The sequence below is a fragment of the Paramormyrops kingsleyae genome, chromosome 1 (assembly GCF_048594095.1).
Source record: "Paramormyrops kingsleyae isolate MSU_618 chromosome 1, PKINGS_0.4, whole genome shotgun sequence".
In the NCBI taxonomy this organism is placed as follows: domain Eukaryota; kingdom Metazoa; phylum Chordata; class Actinopteri; order Osteoglossiformes; family Mormyridae; genus Paramormyrops; species Paramormyrops kingsleyae.
Window position 1 is genome coordinate 76,617,460 of NC_132797.1, and position 24,115 is coordinate 76,641,574.

At 50.3% G+C, this 24,115-nt stretch overlaps 2 protein-coding genes across 8 annotated transcripts; one reads left to right on the plus strand and one right to left on the minus strand.

Annotated features, from left to right (window-relative positions):
• Window positions 1-27: 27 nt before the first annotated feature.
• On the plus strand, window positions 28-13,855 carry trak2 (trafficking protein, kinesin binding 2). 5 transcript variants are annotated; one of them, XM_072699898.1, is made up of 16 exons: window positions 28-373; window positions 4,026-4,161; window positions 5,023-5,187; window positions 7,646-7,702; window positions 8,070-8,146; window positions 8,229-8,345; window positions 8,542-8,751; window positions 8,835-8,913; window positions 9,076-9,206; window positions 9,300-9,374; window positions 9,521-9,658; window positions 9,874-9,950; window positions 10,135-10,293; window positions 10,383-10,663; window positions 10,940-11,531; window positions 11,663-13,855. In XM_072699898.1, exons 2-16 carry the CDS (start codon window positions 4,107-4,109, stop codon window positions 12,330-12,332), a joined length of 2,883 nt encoding a protein of 960 aa, XP_072555999.1. In that variant the 5' UTR covers window positions 28-373; window positions 4,026-4,106; the 3' UTR covers window positions 12,333-13,855. The 5 variants fall into 5 exon arrangements, with proteins under 5 accessions (XP_072555999.1, XP_072556005.1, XP_072556003.1 ...); XM_072699904.1 differs by having other exon boundaries at window positions 10,135-10,258; window positions 10,498-10,663; XM_072699902.1 differs by having other exon boundaries at window positions 4,031-4,161.
• Window positions 13,856-23,181, minus strand: trim25l (tripartite motif containing 25, like). Of its 3 annotated transcripts, none has more exons than XM_023842573.2 (16): window positions 22,506-23,181; window positions 22,052-22,147; window positions 21,290-21,523; window positions 19,834-19,993; window positions 19,366-19,404; window positions 18,552-18,602; window positions 18,300-18,344; window positions 18,170-18,217; window positions 16,108-16,155; window positions 16,004-16,033; window positions 15,804-15,905; window positions 15,313-15,384; window positions 15,110-15,157; window positions 14,797-14,862; window positions 14,654-14,719; window positions 13,856-14,562 (listed from the first exon to the last, which is right to left on the minus strand). In XM_023842573.2, exons 1-16 carry the CDS (start codon window positions 23,133-23,135, stop codon window positions 13,988-13,990), a joined length of 2,310 nt encoding a protein of 769 aa, XP_023698341.1. In that variant the 5' UTR covers window positions 23,136-23,181; the 3' UTR covers window positions 13,856-13,987. The 3 variants fall into 3 exon arrangements, with proteins under 3 accessions (XP_023698341.1, XP_023698340.1, XP_023698342.1); XM_023842572.2 differs by having other exon boundaries at window positions 15,804-15,908; XM_023842574.2 differs by lacking the exon at window positions 15,313-15,384 and having other exon boundaries at window positions 15,804-15,908.
• Between the last annotated feature and the right edge of the window lie 934 nt (window positions 23,182-24,115).

Here is a 24,115-nt window from a genome sequence, read left to right on the forward strand (position 1 = left end):
GCGGCGGATGGAAAACAAAGTCGCACAATGATGACGACAATGACGCCTTCATTTTGTCCCCATCTAACGGTGCCGCCTTATTCCAGTGGCCACTTTTTATCCAAAGAACGTAATACCGTGAACACATATGACAGTGTTTATCGAGTCATTCACAAACTCAGTTTAATAAGTTGCAACTTGAAGCTGCCCTGCTTTACGTCCAAGCGATTCCAAATGGAGTCCGCCGTTGATGACGAGATGAGGCCCTAATCTTCCCAAAGTGTGCCCTAAACTTCCCTCCCTGAAATCCGAGCTGTCTTTTGTCTCTGACTCCGAAGAGAGAGAATCACGTGTACTTTTGGGTCTGGACCGAATATAAAATTGTTTCTGAGAGGTATGTGCTCGATTACCGTCTGTGCGGCTGCATTTGCCGAAGTAACGGCTATGGAAACCCCAGAAATAAAGCGAAAGGCACGGCACTGAAACGCCGCAAGCGGGCTGTCCGTTAATCTAACTGTCATTGTCATTTGGATGATACATGTTCGGAAGAAGGCGATCAGATCTGAATCTATTTTTATCCTTTTTTTATCATTATGGCATTTCACTCATCCGTAATATTTCCATGCTTTCGTGTCGATGCGAGGGTGATGATTAATTGCATTACCATGAAAATCTTATACGCATCTATAGCCGGATTTTCCTCTGGTGTAACATATGAAGTTGTTAATACATGAACCACACGCATGGATCCGCATTAAACCTGTGAAATTTTAGACATAAATTATGTAAACATGTATTTGCAAGTCTAAGTAGAAACTTTTTTCCTTCCCGCAATGCAGTAAAAGAAACATAAGGAAATAGTTTTTCTTTTATTTAACTGTATGTTTTCTTTGTAGCAGTTCTCATTTGTCAAGAAATTGAAATTAAAAGTTTGTCCCCTTGTAACATTTGAAATCAGTAGTCAATGGAGGTAGATTTAAAATGGCTTTAAGCTGTACTCATGTACATTACTTAGGGCGGATCTAGTGGTACAGTAAAAGTAATATTTGTAATTCAGATGCGTCGATTTACTAGTGGGTGATGCAACTGTTTAACTGTTAAAAATCCTAGTTGAAAACCTTTTTATGTTTCTCGTGGAAATTACACTGGGTTAGATTTTGTGGACCAAACCAGATGCCACTTAAGAAAATATACAAATAGGTTGTTCAATACTGAAAAAAATGTGTGGCACTATGAGAATGTGATTTATCGGTCAATCAAGAAAAGGTGGAGTCATTTATTGATGTTGTGTTGACCATAGTCTAAAATGTAGTAATATAAATAATTTAATTTGAAGACCATTCATTTTACTTTAGACATTTTTTGCAAACTTATAGAAGTTCTCAGTGATGAGGGGCATCATCATGAAACACCTGCAGAGAGGGTATTGTTGGAATTCCTGAAGCTCAGATTGATGGTGTTTGGGGTGGCAAGGAGCAGGTGATGTGATGCTGCTGTGGTGTAATAGAGGCAAGTTCCCCTAAGTATCGGATAGGATGCATATTCGGCAGGCCCCCCTTCCTCAGCGGAGACCATCCATGCCGTGTGAGGACATCTCGACATACAGCCCAGAGGGTTTAGAATCTGCTTCTTCAGGGGCAACATAAATAGCACCCCCAAACCCACAAGTGACATTCTCCTCAACGTGGCTTAACAGTTGCGGGAAAAAACTTCCTGAAGACTAAGGGGAACAATTAATTAGTCTGAGACTTTGGCAGCTGAGAAGCATGTCTTTGGATCAGTGTTTCTCCACCCGGTCCTCAGGGACCCCAGTCAGTCCACAGTTTTGCTCCATCCCAGCTCCCAGTAAAGTCTGCTTTAGATTACAGCTCACTGATTCCCTCATGCTATCGGATTCAGTGATTCCTACTCGGGATTGGAAGTGTGTGTGTGTGTGTGGGGGGGGGTGGGGGGGTGGAGGTTGGGGGGCAGATGGCTCTGTATGTTTTGGGTTATCAATTATTATTTCTTTATTGCTTTCAGAAGATGCACTCACATTCCAAGGTCAGTTTTTGAGTCACTCCATTAGCAAAGGGAAGGATTTATTTAATGGTCAGAGCCATTTAATTTCATTGTAAGGTCATGGTCAGGATAAATGGTGTCAGCCTTGTCCCTTGAGCTAGAACCTCAAGGATAATTTACTGCTGATTCGATCCATAGATCTATAATTCATTGTCTGATTGGATCGTCCACTAAGTGGTATATTGGTTCTCTGCTGGACAAGCTTGGTGTGCTGATGTATTAAGGATTCTGTTTTAATCTTCAAGATTAAATAATACTTTCACATACTCTGGAGATATTTGGAAGACTGTTTTTTTACTCTAGGTCTTTTAGATACATGGTATTTATTTATAATGGGATACAAAGTAAACAAATGTAATTTAGATAGGGCTTTTTGTTACATACCTGAAGCACAGGTATAAAACCATTTAAAGCATGTTAATGCTGATAATCGTGTACGTTTCTCCTCTCTGCATGGCAGTGTGAGAGTGATGGTGTTTTTCCTACTGTGTTTGCCAGTGACTCTGCTGTGACTCTGCTCTGCCGCTGTCTGGTTCATTCCTACCACCTGACTCACGGGGCTGGCACTGTGTTGTCCAGTTTACCCCCCCCCCTCCCCCCCCTCACACACAAGCACTTTTAAGCAGAAACACACCAGGGCATTCTTTAGACCTCTAATCTGAATGAGAAGGCATGTCTCATGCATGCTTCCGAATTTCATGTTCTACACCAGGAGCTTCTGAAATCATGGGTTAGGGAGGGGACAGTCTTAAGGTTTTAGCAGAGTCCTGCTGTGCTGTGAGTGTGGGGGATTATTGGCACTGTACGCACCCACTCACTCACTCACAAGAAGAAGGAGAGATGAAGGTCTTTTAAGTAACAACCCAGAAGCTCTGTGCTGCCAGCATTCAGCAAATGAAATGCGTTCTGAGGGCTACAACTAAACTTGCTTAAAACTACTGACTGGTAGGGTTTCAGATCCAGGATGGATGGTACTGTTATGTGTTAAGCTGGTGGTCAGTCACCAGCTTCTCATTGTCTGATTTATTTGAATGGAATGCATGAAACCTCATTCCTTCTGTCACTGTATAATGGCATCATTGTTATTTTTGACATTTATTTGCATTTACCAGTTAAAAAATAAAATTTTTAATAGCGGCAAGAGAAGGTTAGGGTTAGGAACTTTTAGGTGAACAGATACCCCGAGGAGGGGACACATCCGAGAGGCGAGAGGGGGGGCCCGGCTGAGACCCGTGTGGGTGAAACCGGGACAGGGGAGGGGGGGGGGCGGCTGAGATCCGTGTGGATGAAGCACAGAAAGCGTATTTCAGATGAATTATGATTTTATATCCTCGCCTTTGTGAGCCTTCAGAACCGTTTCTTAGAATTCTGCCCTGTTTAATCTCTCCCCCATGTAATCATACTGTTTGTTCGTTTATCTGTTGCATTCATCCAATTTTTGCATTTTATGTTAATATTATTTTTACCCATTTTTGTATTTACTGGCGCAAATCACAACAAGGCCTCAGGGTAGCGCTGACTGAGCCAATATGAACAGTTCTGCCCATCTGCTACAGGGGGCGCTATACTGGAGTGTATTTAGCAACCGGTTAAATGTTGTTTTAATGGTGTTTTAAAAGACGCTTCTGGGGATCCTTTCTACAGGTACCTGCCCCCCACCAGCTGTAACACGCCCGGAAGCTGCTCATCTTTGTAATGATACAATTATTATGATTATTATTGTTGTTATTATCAGTAGATATTTCTTTAATATCTTAATATTCTGTTTTTCAGGATTATATTTGTTTACTTTGCACTGTTTGCACCACATTTACCTGTTTGCACCACATTTACCTGTTTGCACCACATTTACCTGTTTGCACCATATGCACTGTCTTTGCCCCTCCCTGTATGTCTGTTCGTCTGCCTGTACATGCCCACTGTTGTATGCACTAGAAATTGCCTCTGGGGCCACTAACATCCCTGGTAATCTTGGTCTTGGTCAGGGCAGCTTCTCCTGGCAGAGCAGGATGTGATGTGGCAGCCCACCCTCAGCCAGAGCCCCGGCTGCACAGCAGGGCCAGGAGATGTTTGAAGTTAAACCCAAGAGTGGGGAGAAGGTGGACCCCTCCAGCGACTCAGGTGCGCGGAGAGGGGCCTTTCTCTGGGAGGGGGGCGTGGGGGCGGGTGTCTGTCTTTACTCTTTCCCGCACCCTCACTTAAGAGCTCTGGTGCCTTGCTTGTGATTTCACCTCCTGTGAAATCCCCCCATCATTGAGTTTATGTATAACCCTTCTCTCCCCTGGGGTGGGGGGGGGGGATCTATGCTAATTATGTTTGCCAGAGCTCCAACGTCCACTTGCCGATTTAAATCAGGATGTCTAATTATTAAACAGCAAAGAATTCAGCCACAATTAAAGGTGGAAAAAGGTCTGTAACATTTAAACCACACTTAGACTCTACTGGTCCCTGACCCTCAAAGCCAAAAGTCAGAAAAGACAGTCAAAGCTCTTACAGGTGTCTTACGGGGGAAAGACAGGAAACTACATTTAAAAGAACTGATTTAAGTTTATTAACACATTTTTGTTACTGGTGTTTGTCAGATACTGATTGTGCTGGTTGCTCTGTGAAGGTAAATTCACGCAGACGCTGAGCTGTCCATCTCAGTGCTGCTGTGTGAGATCCTGCTCTGGCCAGCCAACACACACACACACACTGACACACACACGCACACTGACACGCGCTCAAAACGCCCTTTGTTCTGCATTCCATTCACTGGCGGCAGAGGTCAGTGTTTCAGTTGCCACTTAAGGCATCAGTTTCGGATGAAGTGATTACAGTTATTCAACCCCCCCCCCCCGCCCCACAATTCCATGTATCACTGCAGTCGCTGAAAGCCATCAGACGCCTGCTTTACATAACCACCCCGCAACACAACCTTATGCTGCCCTCTTGTGGAATGTTTCTCGACTGCGATTACATGGTCATCTTCTGCGTCCTCAGGTGATGGCGCCGAAGCCCCAGAGCCCGAGCCCGCTTGGTTTGGGTCCGAATGTGAGTCCCTGTACCCGCTTGAAAGCCGAGACATGGTGGCGCCCCCCTGTGGCGCCGAAGAGGAGGATGCCGCCATCTGCCCAGTCCTGGCAGAGCAGACGCTGCCCTACATGGGTGAGTCTGAGATGCCCACTTTCTAAGGTCAACAAAGCGACCTGTGTGTCTGGCTCAGGGGTGGGAATGTGTATGGAAAATTTTGAAGTTGGGGGGTAGGGGGTGCTGTTGAGGAACTTTCCAGTGTTTAAAAATCCCAGGGAGTGGTTATACTTGGCCAGTGAAAGGGGAGTTCTGCGCATGTTTAGAAAAAGTTGAGGGATTTGATTTGCTGGCTCGACTTGAGTGACAAGTGACTCAGCCAATTGCTGGATGGCACAGAATGACTGTATCTGCATTCAGGCTGGCTTCTCTGTTCCCTCCCAGTCTGAGCGCCTTCAGGGCAGCGTAAGGAGGAGAGTGCTGGATTGGATGACATCCATAATAAGTCCTTCCACATATTTGCAGCCAAATGGAGTTCGGCGTCACTCTGTGGCTTTATAGTGCTGCTGTGCTTTTATGTTTTATCCATTCTGTTAATTCACACTGACCACCCATGGTCAAATTATGAAGCAGTGATCAGAATTTTAGTTTCCTTAACCTTTTTTCCTGCTCTGACTGAACAAGTGTGACCGTGCGCAAAGCTGGCAGAGATGGGAAAATTTCTCTGCTTGGGTCAGGGGGGCAGATAACGCAGGAGAGAGGGAAGTATGAGAGGCTGGGGTAGGGGGAAGACGAGCATAAAGGGAGATGTGAGATGAAGGAGGACCGAGGCTAAGGGTCAGTGCTCCTGGGAAGGAAGTAGGAGTAGGAGCGGTGCAGTGGAAGGTGAGGCTGGCTTCGTAAGCGTGCACGGCGGCTCAGTTCCCGCCTTCCTCTGCAGGCAGACGTCCATGTTTGTATTTATAGAGCGGATGTGAGCTGCAGCTGTAGAAGAGGCTTGGCGGAGCGGACATTCGGGGGCGGGCCAGAGTGTTTGGGGCGGACATTACCTCACCTGGCTCAGCCACGTGTCACCCGTTACATTCGCAGAAAAACGCCACCGTGGTGTCTGAATGCAGGTGGAAAATGCAAACTCACAGTCCGCCATCCCTCACTGCACTAGTGCATTATGGGAGCAGAACCAGTATATAACTCGGCCTGCTTTAGAAGCCAGAGGATTAGGCTTGATTTGACTGGAGTGGAAAATTTTTGGTCTAAGTTATGGGGGTGGGGGATGTGGCTTGGAGGACACTTGGGCCAATTCCCAAACCCCCCGTCCCCCCAGAAATTAAGACAGCAGATCTATAAATATCCATCTGTTGCAACCTTGGTGTGGATGACATGAGACTCTAATGTTTTTTACCGTTTATATTAAACACTGCCTCATATGTTTTTGTATTAACCATAACGTTTTAAAATATAAATATATTAAAAACTGGTATTGCACCAAAGGGCAAAGTTCCAGGTACTGACACCTCCTCACTGCCAGCTCCCCTCTGGCTGTACACCTCCTCACTGCCAGCGCCCCTCTGGCTGTATACCTCCTCACTGCCAGCGCCCCTCTGGCTGTACACCTCCTCACTGCCAGCGCCCCTCTGGCTGTACACCTCCTCACTGCCAGCGCCCCTCTGGCTGTACACCTCATCACTGCCAGCGCCCCTCTGGCTGTACACCTCATCACTGCCAGCGCCCCTCTGGCTGTACACCTCATCACTGCCAGCGCCCCTCTGGCTGTACACCTCCTCACTGCCAGCGCCCCTCTGGCTGTACACCTCCTCACTGCCAGCGCCCCTCTGGCTGTACACCTCCTCACTGCCAGCGCCCCTCTGGCTGTACACCTCCTCACTGCCAGCGTCTCTCTGGCTGTACACCTCCTCACTGCCAGCGCCCCTCTGGCTGTACACCTCCTCACTGCCAGCACCCCTCTGGCTGTACACCTCCTCACTGCCAGCGTCTCTCTGGCTGTACACCTCCTCATTGCCAGTGTCTCTCTGGCTGTACACCTCCTCACTGCCAGCGCCCCTCTGGCTGTACACCTCCTCACTGCCAGCGCCCCTCTGGCTGTACACCTCATCACTGCCAGCGCCCCTCTGGCTGTACACCTCCTCACTGCCAGCACCCCTCTGGCTGTACACCTCCTCACTGCCAGCGCCCCTCTGGCTGTACACCTCCTCATTGCCAGCGTCTCTCTGGCTGTACACCTCCTCACTGCCAGTCAGTCTCCGTTCATCTTAAGTCACTCCTGTGAAGGTCTCTGACTGGTGGTCTAGTGACAGCTCCTCCTGGGGGGTGGTGTTGTGCATAAGGGTGCAGGCTAATGGAGGGACTGTTCCTCTCATTCATGCAGGTCCCCCCCCCCTCCCTGTGAAAGGGGGCCACAGCAGCTGGGTGGGGGTGACAGGTGTCAAGCGGTAAAGGTTCCCATGGCAACCATTAGGCTCCTCCTCTATCTTCTACCATGCTTCCTGTTGCTCCCTGGTATCTTCCAGCACCTTCATCCCTCCTCACTCTCCCTCTCTCTTTTTGACCGCTCCCTCCTCGCTCTCTTTCTCCCTAGCTCTCCTTGCCCTGGAACCTTCCCTGACTCCTTCCAGGTCTCAGAGCCTGTCTCACGGTAACCGCTTCTCCTCTCTCGACTTTTTTCCCTATGACTTGTTCCTTGTATCTTGCATGTTCCAAAAGCCCAGTCCTGGAACTCCCCCCCCCCCCCCCACAGGTCCCAGTGTGATAGATTGGTCATGCTGTGAGAGCCCCCACCCCAGACTAAGTACTGGAAACTCGTGTGTGTTTGTGTGCAGTTGGGGGGGGGGGTGTTCTGGAGCTTGAAGCTTGAAGTAGAGAGATCTGTCACCTTGTTTCTGCAGTTCCGTAGTTTTGCCTGTAGGGGTCTCTTCTGTCTGTGTGTTGGTGTGTAGCCAATCGCCTCTTGGATTCCCAGGCTGCTGTGTGTATGTGTCTGACCACCTTTTCTCCCCCAACAGTCCTCACCACTGACGGGGTGGACCAGATGGCCAGAACCCATAATGACGTAGCCATGGTGACACACCTGCTGGCTGAGGTAGACTGTCTGTGATTTTTCTCGCCTGTTTTCCGAACTGTAACCAGGGAGAACTTTGCCATGTGCTTCTCTCTACTTCCAGAGGGACCGCGACCTGGAGCTGGCCGCACGGATTGGCCAGTCCCTCCTGCAGAGGAACCACCTGCTTCAGGAGAGGAACGAGGCCATGGACGAGCAGCTGGCCAAGACATCGGAGCAGGTGAGCAGGGGCCGGGCCCCCCACACCTACACCATCACCCCGAGCTGCATGTGCCTCTCTCTCCCTCACTTTTCTGTCTTTCCTTTCCCCTCTAATAAATGTATTTTTGCGTTTCTCCTTTCCCCTCCGGTCTCTCGCTGCCTTTTTTCTCCCTCCTTTTTCTCCCTCTCTCTCCTTTCCCCCCCTTTTTTGGCAGGTGCGGCAGCTGCAGCACGAGCTGGTGAAGAAAGACCAACTCCTGCGTATGGTGGCCAACGCCTCGGAAGAGGCTGAGGCTGAGCCCCGCCGCTCACCGCCACCCTCGTACCGTCGTCCTTTGACCGCCAGTCTCACCGCCAACCAGCTGGAGGTGCTGCAGAGCAAGCTGCAGGAGCTGGAGGAGGAGAACGTGGCACTGCGGTCTAAGGTGGGTCACCTTGCGGCAGCCATGCCGGGCCCCACGTTCCACTCCACAAGAACATGCTGATGTGGCCATATGTGTGACTACAGGCACGCCGTCTGAAGACAGAGACCCTCACATACGAAGAGAAGGAGCAGGAACTGGTGCGGGACTGCGTGCAGGAGCTCCGTGAGTCTGCCCACTCAGCCCTGGCCTGGGGTAGGGCTGTGATAGAACCTGCGTCTGGTAGAACCTGAAAGAACCTAGAACCTAGCAGGTGTGGGGGGGTGGATATTGGGTTAGAGGTGAGCTGCTTTTGGAAAAGTGCTAAATCCCTGACTTCTGTTCCAGGTAACTGCAACAGCCAGATGGTGGCGCTGACAGACGAGCTGTTCCAGAGGAACGAGGAGCTCCTGCGTCACCAGGAGGAGATCGCCCAGCTTCTGTCTCAGATCGTGGAACTGCAGCACCGCGTGAAGGAGGTGAGGAATGGGGGGGGCAATGAGTAGGGCAAGGAGGGGCAGGTCTAGCCCCCTATGACCTGCCTCTCAATCCGTCTGCCTGTATCTGCACAGCTGGCCCTGGAAAAGGAGGAGCTGAGGGCCCACTTACGGGCTTCCAGGGATGCCCAGAGACAGCTCACTGCAGAGGTGAGTTAGGGGGGCTCTGACACTCCCTACATGTGACAGTGTCTATGAGTGAAGCCCATTGGATAAAGCTTGTCAGCTGACCACCGACGCAGTCTCGTACTCTGTGTGGTGCCAGTAGTTAACGGGCTTCTTCCCGTCTGCCGTAGCTCAACGAGCTGCAGGAGGAGAACAGCGAGTGTACTGCCATGCTGCAGGAGTCGCATGAGGAAATCAAGGAGCTGCGCGGCCGGAGCCTGCCGTCTGCGGCCCTGCATACACACCTGCCCTACGGGCTTCTCCCCCAGGTGCGTCACCTGCTGCCGCCATTTTGCTGAATGTAGCATTTCAGGGTTTATGGCCATATCTGCTATACAGCAGACAATGTGAGGATATCACTGCCATGTACATCCCTCTCCTGACAGCTAGGGGGCAAGAGACCCATTACTGAGAGCTGTTACAACAATGACTGTGAGCGCTGATGTCCCAGTGTCTGACACACGCGTGTGTGTGTGTACGTTAGGACTCTCTGGCAGCAGAAATTGAAGGCTCCATGCTGAGGGATCGGAGTGAAGAGGAGGGAGCTTACCAGGAGCAGAGGTTAATCTCCGTGACAGCCGCAGTCAGCAGGGCACACTGTGTGCAGGTTTTTGGGTCATTTTACACTAATCGTGTAAGAAAGCTAGGGTCCTGCAAACAGCAGGGCCCGCCGGGCTACTGCAGACAGGAAAGGTTCCGGGGAATTCCCTGGTGCCTCCCTGACAGAAAGTTCTGTGGTGCCCAGGGTCTCCCAGAGACGTGTGTTCCAGGCGGTGCGCTCCATGAACAAGTCCGTTCACCAGGCCGCCATCCCGGGGTCATCCCGCGGCGGCGTGGTGATGACGGCACAGCCCTTCCTATCCACACAGGTAGATGGCGCCGACGAGTCTGGCCACAGCGCCAGGTGAGGCCCACGACCGGCTTCCGCGTTCTCGGTGGCTGTATGCTGCTCTAAAAACGCAATGCTAACGACTCCGTGCTGCCGTGTGGCAGGAATCAGGCCCAGCTGGGGCAGCCGGACTCCCCCGGAGGAGGGGACCTCCTTGCTGCTTTGCGCCGCCTCTCGCTGCGGAGGCAGAACCACGCCTGTGAGCTGCGTTTCTTCCAGGCCCAGCGGGAGGGGAGGCTGCAGGAGCAGCTGGGGAAGGAGGCAGAGGTGGGCGGCTGCACTTCCCCAGGTGGCAGCTCCGTCTCCTTCAGCTTCTCTGACCTGTCTGCCAGTGGCTACAAGACCTTCCTCCCTGAAAAGCTGCAGATTGTTAAGCCGATGGAGGGTATGGCCTACCACTCTGCTCACATCCCTAGTTAGCCAGTTAGCTTAGCCTAGCCGCTTAGCTTAGCTTACCCATTTAGCTTAGCCTAGCCGCTTAGCTTACCCAGTTAGCTTAGCCTAGCCGCTTAGCTTAGCTAACCCGCTTAGCTTAGCATAACACAGCCAATTAGCTTAGCTGCTTATCTTAGCCCCTTTTTATACTCAGTTGATTACACTGGATTTTCATGAAACATGTCAAATGTTGCCGTGACCTCTGACCTCGTCCTCCCACCACCAGGCTCGCTGACTCTGCACCACTGGCAGCAGTTGGCCCAGCCGCACCTGGCCAGCATCCTGGACCCGCCCCCTGGCGTCGTTACCAAGGGCTTCCGGCCCCTACCGCAGGACACCGTGTACCGCCTCACAGACCCGGAGGAGGACGAGGAGGAGGAGCGGCTTGCAGACGGAGCCCCGGGGACACGGCGGCAGGCGGGTGTGGGGAGCAAGTGGGAGGAAGAGGACAATGAGGAGGAAGAGGGGGGCATTGTGTTTATGGTGCCGTGCACATCCACCCCTGAAGAAAAGATGGAGGGCAGGAGATTAAATCCCCCGCTCCCATCCCCTCCTGCCTCTGTGGCCCAATCCGCCCACCAGCAGGGGGCTCAGCTTTCCAGTTCATATTCTGTCGTGTCAGGTGAGCCTCCAGCAAGCACTGCTTTGTACCGGAACAGGTGTGTTGAGGTATGTTCAGGGGCACCGCCGTGCAGCAGTGCTCTGTCTGCATCTGCAGATCGAAACCCCGGGAAGTGCCTGAGCTCCACTTTCTCCACCTACACCTTCACCACCTGCAGAATTCTGCACCCCAGTGATGTCACCCAGGTCACACCCAGGTCAGTTTAAGGTTGAACTTCATCACCAATTCATTGTTCAAGTGACTTAGTCATAATTCAGTTAAATCTGAGGGTAGCTTGCATGTATTTCCATTATCCCAATAAGGTCTTTATTCCCTCATTTTGTCTAGCTCTCTCTGCCGCCCCCTGGTGGCAGTGACCAGCAACATACCCAGCTCTATGCGCACGGGCCCCAGCACACCTGTAACTCCCTGTCGGCTCAGCCTAGAGGAATCGCTGCCCCCGATGGCACCATGTGGGCTGGCCAGGATCCTGCTGGAGAAGGGTATCTCCGCCCAGTGCCGGCCAGCTCCTGTCACACCTCCCTGCTTGCTGCAGCATGCGGACCCCCCCTCGCTGGGCCCGTTCGAGCCGGCTGCCTCCTCCGACAGCTTCCTGGCCTCCCGGCCCGCTGAGCTCTTCCTCCAGGACGTGTACGGGCTGAGGTTGGGCCGACCGCAGGCCGATCCGCCCCCCCTGGGATTAGCCGAGCGGCTCCAGCGGCTCGGATTCACTAAGAAGCTGCAGGTGGGGTCGCCGAGGGCCCCGGAGTCTGCCCTGCCCTGCGTGGCGGCCGGCTGCAGCCTCCTGGAGAGGCTGCGTCGGAACCAGAGCCTTCCCACGGTCGTGGGGGGCTGGAGCCTGCCCCTGAGCGGCCCTTTGCCGCAGCTCACACCCCCACCGCACATGAGCCTTGCTCCCACAGAACCAAACACTGTCCTTACCTCTCTGTCCCACAAACAGGCCACACACGGCAGCATCAGGCTTGACATTGGAGAGGGTCCATCTACTGACAGATAATCATCCTCAGCTCCACCTCTGTAAACTAGCACACGTTCCATAGAGGAGGGAGCCAATGTGAGCTTGTTAATCTCACGGCCACTGAGTTCCTCCCCTGAAAGGTGTGGATCCTGAATTATCCCAGTGAAATACAGGGACGTAAAAATGGCAACTCTGTAATAATAATGCCGGTATTAAGCAAAAAGATAATAATGCGAATATTCATAACAACTATAATAAAACCCAAAACAGACTGATTCAGGTATTAAAAGGAGCAGCATCCTTTACTGTTACTTGAGTTTTAGCTGTAATATTGTATTTCTCTGCAGTTCTTGTTGTGTTTTTCAGGGTCCCTGTATCTGTTTTGTAAGGTCAGACATCTGCGCAGCTCCGGTCTGTGCGCAGCTCCGGTCTGTGCGCAGCTCCGGTCTGTGCGCAGCTCCGGTCTGTGCGCAGCTCCGGTCTGTGGGCCCTGAGCATGGAGAAGCAGGGCAGATGCATACGTGTTGAGGGCTAGAGGAATGTGTGAAAGACGTTTTTGGGATGTTTAGTGGAAAACGAGGCTGTGAGCAGAGGGGTGATGGGGGTGAGCAGAGAGAGGGGCCTCGTGCTCCACAGCCGTGGCTCATGCCAATGCACATCGGTACTTTTCCATGGAAGGAGACCAGCACAAAACGCCGGCCGGCGATCCAGAGAGCGGCAGCTTGCGAGTCTCATTGTCACCCATTAATGGTTACTGGTTTCTCTCTCAATGGTTAGCACTGCCGTGCTTATGCCCACCAGAATGCATCACCGTAGTCGGCCAGCTTGTGGTTCACATGCGACGTCCTGCATGGAGAAGCCAGTCCTGCTGAGTGCTGTTCCTCCTGATCTCCTGCACTAATTACTAACATATTATTTTCATTGAGTATTTATTGTCTGAAAATGAATTACACTAGTTTTAAATGCAGTTTTAAGATGTTAAAGGTTTTGATTTATTTAATGCATGTTTGTATTATATTAATGTGGACACTGTTGACTCCCGTCAGCCCAGATACATGTCCACCGTGAAGCATTGCAGTGAGACAGACACCGACTGCTAGCGTGCTTGATGTTCCTTTCAGAAATGGAATGTAACTTTTTCAAGGGAAATCTGTATGCGTTGTGCACTGTGATATTTAGGGCTAAGCTTCTTTTTTGCCTGATACATATTTATGCACCTGAGGGATCTCATTTTATACTAAATTTGTGAAAACCGGAAATGGTGACCTTTTTTCTTATGAAGTACCAGCATGGATTGTGTGTATATGATGATTGGCAGGGGGTAGCGGGGGCTTTCAAAGGGATTCTGTCTTGGGTGGGACCAAGAGGAAAATGAAGTATCTTAAAGAAGCATAATTTGTGAATTTCTTACCAATGCTCACAACAGTGTGATGAAACTAAAGCAGTCTTCAAGTCTGTGCCAGTGACAAATTCCTAACCCGCTTATAGAGGGGTGCTCAAGATTTACGGTTGCCTGCACTACAAGGGAATGCAAGTCTTTTTTAATAAAGCAAAGAAAAACATGTTTTTGTCATTTTATTGTGTTTCCCCTGCCCCAGAAAACCTGACATAGGCATATGGTCACCAGAAATTAGTATGTCCCCAAGCAGGAAGCTCCCCCTCCCATGATAGCAGGAATGGAACCTTCCTGCTATTCAGATGGAGCAGATCTTCACACTGTCCACTGTGGAGCTGAACTGCCCCAGGGCAAAGTCCAGGCCGATGCCCACACCGCTGCCCACTCCGAACGCAGGGTACAGGGGCTCCACGAAGTTGGCGTGAAACACGTGCAGGAGCTGCATGTTGTCGGCGACGCTGTAGAAGGCCAGCTTGCCCTCGTTCTGGTCCAGGTAGATGCCCACACGTGGCGAGTAGCTCACCATGATGTCCTGCTTCTCATTGTTGTGCATGGCCGAGCAGCAGGTGTCCGACAGCTCCAAGCTCCAGGAGACGGCGTTGTATCCCAGTCCCGCCCGGGCGTCTGTCCCCTTTCTGGCTAGTGCCGCGTAGGCCACACCCAGCGAGGAACCCCTCCCCCTCCACTCTACCTCCCAGTAGCAGCGGTTGGCAGTCAACGCGTCTCTGCACATCACTTGCATCCAGCCGTCAAAGCGCTGCCGCAGGTCGGGGTAGGGCTGCGTGGGAGGCTGCAGGGTGGCCTTGGTGTTGCCCTCTGAGAGACGCAGCCGGCGGTGGGCGGTGTTACAGTCGAAGACCAGCTTACAAGCATCTTGCGGAGCAGGAGAGAGGAGACGAGGGTTATGACAAAGGTCCTGTTCCCAGCCAGACATTTAAAGGCTTCGATCCCAGTGCCGACTCACATTGCAAAAACTCAGGCCTGGTCCTGGGTTCTGGACACTGCAGACTTTGCACAGAGATTTCTGTCACTGGTAGAGGAGGGAGAAAGGTCAAAGGTCAGGTTCAGCTGTATCAAAATCCAGGGTACTGCAGGGAGAAGACTTACAGACTGGGAGGACATGGTGCCCTGGACCGTCAGAGGTCAGACTGTCCAAAAAGAGACTCGGATTGACTGCAGCCAAGAAGAGAGAAACATTTTTCTGGTGAATCTAACACAGTAGGAAAAGTGTGGAATATTCTTTGTTTACAGGTTTGCAGTATTAATAGATAAATGGACAGATAAACCACTTACCAATACAATGCTTTGCCCAGACTGTTACATAGCAATTAAATTTTACTACTTTAAGATTGAGAGTTTAATCGAATCCTAAGAAAAGAGATGCTTAGCTTTTTTCCTATTAGCAGAATAGAAGGGTAACCTTGGTTGGCGATGACCGTCACACTGGGCTGGGTGCCAGCTGATCCCCCTAGAGAAAGTGAGAGTTCGTTATGTCACCAAAAACCTGCACACTTCGGAGCGTAGTCTCACTTCAGCCACCACTGAGCATAAGCAGCGTCCTCCTTGTTACCGCAGTTACTGAGTCTGTTATGGGATGTGTGCAGAGCAACCGGTCTTACGCACACGCGCTCACACCATCCGTGCCCACAGCCTCTGCCGGTGGAGGACGTGCAGTCCCACCTGCACCCGGCGTCACTGGGGGGAAGGTGACAAGAAAGGGGGTCACTAATCAGCAGATGCAAAGCCTAGGGTGACCATATTTTAGCTCTCAAAAGGAGAACACTGAGGGCAGGATGGAAAGAGAGGTGTCAAAGCAACGGAAATATGTACGCAGAAAGTACTCTGGCTGTAGATGGCAAATATCAATATGAAACAGAGCAAAATCACAGACATTTCAAGCAATTTAGATACCCTGGCCAGACGCTTTTTTACACCCCAAAAAAGAGGACAAGTCCAGGACAAAGAGGACATGTGGTCACCCTACCCAATCAGTAAAGATACAAGGTCAAATTTTTTAGATTTGAAAAATCACTTGAGTACTTTAACTGTTCACACTTAATTCACAATGTTCACAAAAAGTGCTGCTGGAGTTTAAGTGTTTCACTTGCACTCACCTTTCTGTTGAACTGCGGTTCTTCCTGATCCAGGTTCCACTGCAGCGTGGGAACAAGGAACTTCATCTCTGCTAGAGGCCTCTGGCTCCTTCTGCTGGCTGGCTGCTGCAGTGAGAAAAGAGCCCGTCATTCATTCAGCACGGGTGAGTGTAGCTGTATATATCTGTGCATATAAGACACATGGGTGGTTTTTTTCTCACCAGGTTCTGTGTTCCTGGTGTCTCTGTTAACTGAAGGATACACACAATGAGTACACACGTGTCCATATGTAAGACAAGCATATGCATCTGAGTGAAGGCCTCACCGACTGGCTCGTCTCTGCTCCTCACGTCCAGAGTGCCCAGACCAGCCGCTGAATAATGAACGATAACGTGTTAGAATTCGCCCATACCTCGTCACTCTTTGACTTTAAGGTGTTACAGGGAGTGTAAAGGGAGTGTAAAGGGAGTGTAAAGAAAGCAAACAAGCAAAGACAGTCATGAAGGCTGAGGGCCACAGCAGCGCTGGAGTTGGGGGTGAACTCTGCCTACACTGATATTCCCACAAATGCTGTGAGGTACCAGGTGCCCAAAGTGCCAGGAGGAGCTACCACCAAGAAGCAGATGCCCGCCAGCAGGGGAAGATGACAACTTTCAGGAAAACAGATGGACGTTTAGGATTGTAATGGTCTATCGGACTGAGTCGCAGAGATCCTCAGCATCAGAGTGTGATAAACCGTTTGGGCCTGAAGCCCCGTGTCGTTCTTGTTGCCCTGTAATCCATGCTGGACACAAGTTTCCTCCTGCTGCTTTCTTTTCATTTCACCTCACAGTTCAGAGTAATACCTTTACTCTTTCACATCTTCATCCCCTCTTGAAAGACCCTCACTACGTCAGTCGTACATTTATGTTGACATCCCTTTGCATGGAACCACGCTGACACAGGAAACGTATTTGTATCGAGTTGTATACCAGAGTTTCAGTAAATACTGTATTAATCTATGTCTGTGTGTCATTCCCTGACAAACAGTGCAGAAATCATTGGTATTCTTGTAAAAAGAATTCATCCAATCAACTTCCACCTAGGAGGCCCCGGGGAAGACCCAGGACATTCTGGAGAGACTATGTCTCCCGGCTGACCTGGGAACGCCTTGGGATTCCCCCAGAGGAGCTGGATGAAGTGGCCGGGGAGAGGGAAGTCTGGGTTTCCCTGCTTAGACTGCTGCCCCCGCGACCCGACCCGGAAAAGTGGTAGATAATGGATGGATGGAAGGATGGAACTTCCACCTACTTATCCTGGTCATTATGAAGGTTATCGGGGGGGCTGGAGTCTATTACAGGCAATACTGGGCACAGGGCAGGGGTACACCCTGGACAGGATGCCAGTCCAACACAGGGCACAGGGCAGGGGTACACCCTGGACAGGATGCCAGTCCATCACAGGGCACAGGGCAGGGGTACACCCTGGACAGGATGCCAGTCCAACACAGGGCACAGGGCAGGGGTACACCCTGGACAGGATGCCAGTCCATCACAGGGCACAGGGCAGGGGTACACCCTGGACAGGATGCCAGTCCAACACAGGGCACAGGGCAGGGGTACACCCTGGACAGGATGCCAGTCCATCACAGGGCACAGGGCACAGGGCAGGGGTACACCCTGGACAGGATGCCAGTCCATCACAGGGTACAGGGCAGGGGTACACCCTGGACAGGATGCCAGTCCATCACAGGGCACACACACACTCATACAATCATAAACTATAGGCAATTTAGAGACAGTCCATCTGCATAACTGCAAGAGGAAACCCACATGACATAGAGAGAACATACAAACTCCACACACAGAGCAGAGGTGACATTTGAACCCTGAACCCTAAAGGTGAGACAACAACGCTACCAACTATTCTTTTTTCCTAAGATATATTTATTGAGCAGTTCACATGTTGTATGCCAATGGAATTTACAGAATCACATATTTGCTCTGTTTTTTTGTACAATATCACATAGCATAAAAATATATTACAAAACACAACATAATATGATACGATACCCTCCCACACACCCACAACCCCAGTCCCAGTCCCAGCTGTCTAGCTAGTTCGTCATAATGAGAAGCCAAAAAACTATAACTGCAGAAATGTAGAGAGGTGCCCAAATTTTACTGAAAGAGGAGAGTCTGTCACAAAGAGTATATCGTATTTGTTCCAGATATGATGTGTTTGCAAGGTCATTAAGCCAGAGCTTTAAGGGAGGAGTATCTCTCTTCTTCCGATGTTACCCACTATTCTGAAAGAGAATTCAATCCAATTAAAAAATTCATTATATGATGTGAAAAATATCAAGCTTATCTGAAAAGAGGAACCCTGAAACCCAGTGTCAGACTCACCTGGACCGTGTGTTTCGCTGTGTGAGGATCCGGGGGAAGCCCCTGGCCCTGTGTAACCGATAGAACGATTAAAAGGATGTGGCGTGAGGTTAATTTAGCTTCAAAGTCCAAGTTCTCATAGCCGATGTACCTTGGCCTTGCTTTTCCGCAGCTTTGGAGCCCAGTCCACCAAACACTGCAGGACAAATAGAGAATCAGCTGGGGGGGCTCTCATACAGGGCGGGCACACATACAGCCACCATCAGCTGGGAAACCCCCACACAGGGCGGGTATGCATACAGCTAACATTACAGGTCAGTGAAATCGGTTCCTGCTCTGATTGGCGCTTCTGTTACATTTACCCTCAGAATCATTTAATTCTTAAAGGGAGAAAGGTACTTACACTTAAAAAACTCGAACTTGAACCTTTGGCCAGAAGTCTTAGCTGCAATAACTGCAAGATGGGTGGGGGGTCAATAGTTTGTCTCATGGTCTAAAGCCTGTGGAGAAGCTTACAGCTGCAGGGGTAAATGGCTGAAAGATGCATGTATGGATTCTCTAAGCAGTGCTTCTCAGCTAGGCTAGACTCAGGACCCACATTTTTCTTTGATCATTGAGTCATGATCCAATGTTTTAAAAAATGTAACCAAATTAATTTCACAAAAAATGATGGAGTAACAGTAGTATGATACTTTCATGAACTGTTAAAAAACCTGCAACCCAATGGAAATGATCCCACGCCACACTTTTGCTCATGGGAGTTTAACTTACACAAAAATGCTCTGAGAGCAAAAGGAGAACTGATTAGTCCAGAGAGATAACCAATTAGATTGTACAGGAGGTTGCTCCAAGCAACTAGAGGAAGTGAGACCAACCAATCGTATGTCTTGGTCCCGCCTAGTCAAGTTGCTTGGACCAACCTCCTCTACAATCTGATTGGTTATCTCTCTGAACCAATCATTTTTTCCTTCTGCCCACAGAACATTTTTGTGTAAGTTAAACTACACAAGCCCCACACTTGGGTCGCGACCCACCAGCTGAGAAACAGTGCCCTAAAGGACTGGATATTCATTGAAACAGATCACTGCTGTAACTGAAACTTGCTGAAAATAGCTGTCAAATGACCAAATCTAGTTACTTATCTTCACCATCCAGACAGAAAGTAATTACTGGTGCCTGTGAGTGTGGCTATACAGATGCTTCCAAACTGGCCTTACCGTTATTGTCTCCCAGTGTAAACACTGTTGTGTCTTTCACTGTAAAGAAAATGACATCTTTTCAAGTAATTGACTAACAGCATTAGTGTCAATCACTTGAAAGTGATTCTCCAATTATGACCACAAATCTTAATCCCTGAAATGATGACACCAGTGGCATCGGAAGGAGTTGTGGGGGGCGGGGGGTTGTGATGTATATCACAACATTGCAATGGGCACATGCCATGGTCACAGCATGTTTGCATACAAGGTAAGAAAGGTTTTAAAATAATATTAGAAGGAACATGCTCTGTGTGCGCAGCGGATTGACCTCAGTAACGGGCGGATTCACAATAAAAGATAAGGAACACGCTCTTGATTGTTCATTCATTCATTCATCCATTTATTTAATTATTGCAATCCACCCCCCCAAATTTCCAACACCCCTGGATGCCACACTTGTGTTTGTCTTGATTTAAGCAAACTTACCTGTCATACTGATCTTACTCAGCTGCTGGTTGCACATGTCCTCCACCTCCTGCTGCAGGTCCAGCAAGACCCTACGCACCAGTTCAAAGGATGCGTCAGGGTGCGCGGTCACCTTGGGCAGCTCACTATCGCCGAGGGGGCCACAGAGAGCCTCATTGTGCTGCAGGAGATAAGGAGTTCAGGGAGCAGAGCATACCATCAGTTCCTCATGATCTTTCCAAAGGTATGTATACCCAGGAGACACCTTATTGAGCACACCTGCTTGTTTACACCTGGTCCTACAATCAGAGGCTGTGATTCAGTACATAAAGCACACAAATATAAACTTTATAATGGCCAATATGCATGGTCTCTGTCATACTGAGGGTCTTGTGATTCTGGGGGCCAGATGTGATTCCAGCATTTCAGTTTTCACATAGTGTCTACAATTTACAGAGGATGGGGTTTTCCGGCAGCACCCTGTATTTGTCAGGTGGGTGGGGGAGAGCCGCGAGAATGTGCAACATCGCGAGCTTCACAGCTTCCTGCCAGCACCCTGCACATGTCAGGTGGGTGGGGGAGAGCCGCGAGCATGTGCAACATCGCGAGCGTCACAGCTTCCTGCCAGCACCCTGTACTTGCCAGGTGGGTGGGGGAGAGCCGCGAGCATGTGCAACAGCGTGAGCTTCACAGCTTCCTGCCAGCACCCTGCACATGTCAGGTGGGTGGGGGAGAGCCGCGAGCATGCGCAACATCGCGAGCTTCACAGCTTCCTGCCAGCACCCTGTACTTGCCAGGTGGGTGGGGGAGAGCCGCGAGAATGCGCAACAGCGCGAGCTTCACAGCTTCCTGCCAGCACCCTGCGCTTGCCAGGTGGGTGGGGGAGAGCCGCGAGAATGTGTAACAGGGCGAGCTTCACAGCTTCCTGCCAGCACCCTGCGCTTGCCAGGTGGGTGGGGGAGAGCCGCGAGAATGTGCAACAGGGCGAGCTTCACAGCTTCCTCTCAGCACCCTGCGCTTGCCAGGTGGGTGGGGGAGAGCCGCGAGAATGTGCAACAGCGCGAGCTTCACAGCTTCCTCTCAGCACCCTGCGCTTGCCAGGTGGGTGGGGGAGAGCCGCGAGAATGTGCAAAAGCGCGAGCTTCACAGCTTCCTCTCAGCACCCTGCGCTTGCCAGGTGGGTGGGGGAGAGCCGCGAGAATGTGCAACAGCGCGAGCTTCACAGCTTCCTCTCAGCACCCTGCGCTTGCCAGGTGGGTGGGGGAGAGCCGCGAGAATGTGCAAAAGTGCGAGCTTCACAGCTTCCTCTCAGCACCCTGCGCTTGCCAGGTGGGTGGGGGAGAGCCGCGAGAATGTGCAAAAGTGCGAGCTTCACAGCTTCCTGTCAGCACCCTGCACTTTTTGGGTGTACAGCAGCCACTGAGTGTATGTCGCTGAAGCCACCATAAAACTATTAACTATCAAAAAAAGACGCTACCTGCAAGAAGTGGATGTTATCCTCACAAATTAGCAGATCTCTCATTTCGGAGTCCCTCCTCTTCATCTCGCTGATCTCAGCCTCCAGCTTGTCCACCACCTCCTGGGCTTCATTTAGCTTGTCCCGCCCGCTAGACTCCATCACCTCCCCAACCAGAGCCTGTAGCCTCTCCACGGAGCGCTGAAGCTGGGACAGGATGACCGGAGCGTCCTGCTGGACCCGTCCTGCTGAGCCCTGCAGAACAGGCCGCAAGGCCCTTGTACATTCCTCCATCTCTCCATGTCCAGTAAGCATTTCAGTGACTGGGGTTCAGGGCTTTTCGAGAACTTGTAAGACTACGTTATGTTTTAATTTTGTTTATGTTGTAGTTTAACTATGGTTTTATGCATTTTGTCAGCTTTGCTATTTCATAACCTCTCCACAAATCACCCCAGTATTAGCAGTTATCATCCAGTTTCCCATATGTCTGCTGGATTCAACCATTAGCATTAAGAAATGCTAAGAAATGTTAACATTTTTCCACATATACAAAATAAATACATATATACTGTCCAGGAAAATAGCTGTAAGCATAATTTGGTGGCCTAAGACTTTTGCAGTACTCAGAGGAGGGGTCGCCCTCACCAAAACACTAGTGAAACAAGTCAAGTGAAATTATCTGGCTGTCTATCATTCCTTTTGCATTCTCTGTTAAGCAGCTCACTCCCTTATCCAGGTGTTGGGGATGGGGTCCCAGGCAGACCTATGAGATTGATGGCCCACCTTGAGACACTCCAACACTTTCTTCATCTCCTTCAGCTCACTCTCCCTCTGCTCGAGTTTCTTCTGGTTCTCCAGCTGTGACGTCAGGAGCTCGGGCTACAGCAAAAGGCACACAAACACCAGCTCTCTGCACGGGAACATGCCAGGGCATCTCATTGCAATGCACTTAACAATGATGCCTTCGCACTATAAACATGGCAAAACATGCCACGGCAACTGACAGAATGCACATGCAGCAGCAATCAGGGGAGAAAGTGCTCGCGACATATAGAGGGGGGGAGGCAATGCATGCTGAGCTAAATATACAAGAATGTAGGCAAGAATGTTCCCAGGCCACATAGTCTCAGAGCCACCATACAGGAATCAGCCCCACCTTGGGGACCTTCTGCAGCAGGACAGAAAGTAATATAACACCTGATCCTGGGGAGTCACAGTAAAAACCAGTGAACATTACCTGCTTCTCATCTCGTGCAGCCTTGGTGGAGACTGTGTCATGCTCCTTGTGGTCGTGGCTGATGCACAGCCAGCAGATGAAAAGCCGACATGAACGGCAGTAGAATTCCTGCAGGTATTTGTGCTTCCCGCAGATTTTCTGCCTCAGCTGGCCGGTGGGAGCGATGAGCTCGTGGTGCTTCAGCGCCGCTGCCTGCTGGTGGGGCTTCAGGTGAGCCTTACAGTAGGATGCCAGGCACACCAGGCACGTCTTGGTCGCGGGCTGGGAGTCACCCTGGCACACATCACAGAGCACCCTCGCAGTGGGGGCGGAACCTGCAGGAGCTGGGGCGCCCCCTGAAGAAGAAGTGTTTGCCGGCTTGCTGATGGAGGCCCGAGACCTCAGGCCACCACGCTTCAGCTGCTCCACAGCCTCCGCTAGCATGGTATTCCTGGACAGAGGAGGCTTAGGACAGAAGGTCTGTCGGCACTGAGGGCAGCTGTAGATCCCGATGTGGTCATCTTTAACCCAGTAGTCCTTGATGCATTCCATACAGTAGCTGTGGCCACAGGGAATGGTGACAGGGTCGTTAGGCAGGTCCAGACACACGGGGCAGTTGAACTGCTCCTCAGTCCACACCTTGGTGCTCATTCTGAAAACAGTAGAGAGGGTTATAAAGTGTCGGAGAGCTTCAGCAGTCTTGGGAAGAATGAGTAATGAAACTGGATTGTACAGCAGGTACTGATAAGGAGATACAGAAGGGGGTAGAGTTGTGGACTCAGAGGTGGGGTTAGGGACACAGGGGGCGGGGTTAGGGACTCAAGTGGTTTGGGAGACAAAACAGGCATGACGGTGTGACAAGGGTTTTTGTCAGCCCAAAACTCAAAATGTATTTTTTTAATTTTATACTAAGAAAGCTAGTTAGTAACAGTCCTCAAGGATTCCTGTGTGGCAGTGGTGGCCTGATGCTTAGGGAAGCACACTTGTAATTGAAAAATTTCTGGTTTGAATCCCTGACCAACAAAGTACCACTGAGGTACGTTGAGCACAGTACCACCCCCAAGCACTGCTCCCTGGGCACTGAATTAGCTGCCCCCTGCTATGAGACATAGGGGTGAAATGCGGAGGACACATTTCATTGTTGCACAATGTGTGTCAACAATGACAATTAATCACTTTCCCTTCTCTAAAATTTTTAAATGTTGGAGGACTACATTGTGCTTTTAGTGACATCCAGAGGCACATTAACATGGCTGTGCATTGAAGTGTGTCTGGTGACATCGCTTTGCAGAAAGCCATGCACCAAAGTCAGTTTAAACGACTTAAACTTATTCCAAACAGATACAGCTTTTGCAACTAAATTTTATAGTGTCTAATATGACTAGAAATAAACTTTACAAACACAGTGATATTTGGTTTTTGAACTGCAAATCTTTTTTTTTTCCAAAAAATGAAGAGCAGGTTGAATATCTTCCACTTATGTCTTCACTTCACCGTTATACTCGGAAGTACAGTTTCCTTCTTGAATCTGGCTATCTGGCATTTGGCTGGGGAGCAACAGTGAAGAATTATAACAGCAGGCATAGAGAGAGTACTACAATATTTTTGCTCAAGTAACCATTATGCTTCTA

Excerpts from the sequence above, each read along its gene's own strand:
- trim25l (XM_023842572.2), bottom strand. The coding sequence starts at position 23,135 with ATGAGCACCAAGGTGTGGACTGAGGAGCAGTTCAACTGCCCCGTGTGT. Across the intron at positions 16,034-16,107 it reads GAGCAGAGACGAGCCAGTCG|TTAACAGAGACACCAGGAAC; the intron begins GTGAGGCCTTCA and ends TGTATCCTTCAG. Across the intron at positions 14,563-14,653 it reads CAGGCCTGAGTTTTTGCAAT|ATGCTTGTAAGCTGGTCTTC; the intron begins GTGAGTCGGCAC and ends CTGCTCCGCAAG.
- trak2 (XM_072699898.1), top strand. The coding sequence starts at position 4,107 with ATGTTTGAAGTTAAACCCAAGAGTGGGGAGAAGGTGGACCCCTCCAGC. Across the intron at positions 4,162-5,022 it reads GGACCCCTCCAGCGACTCAG|GTGATGGCGCCGAAGCCCCA; the intron begins GTGCGCGGAGAG and ends CTGCGTCCTCAG. Across the intron at positions 8,914-9,075 it reads GGACTGCGTGCAGGAGCTCC|GTAACTGCAACAGCCAGATG; the intron begins GTGAGTCTGCCC and ends CTTCTGTTCCAG.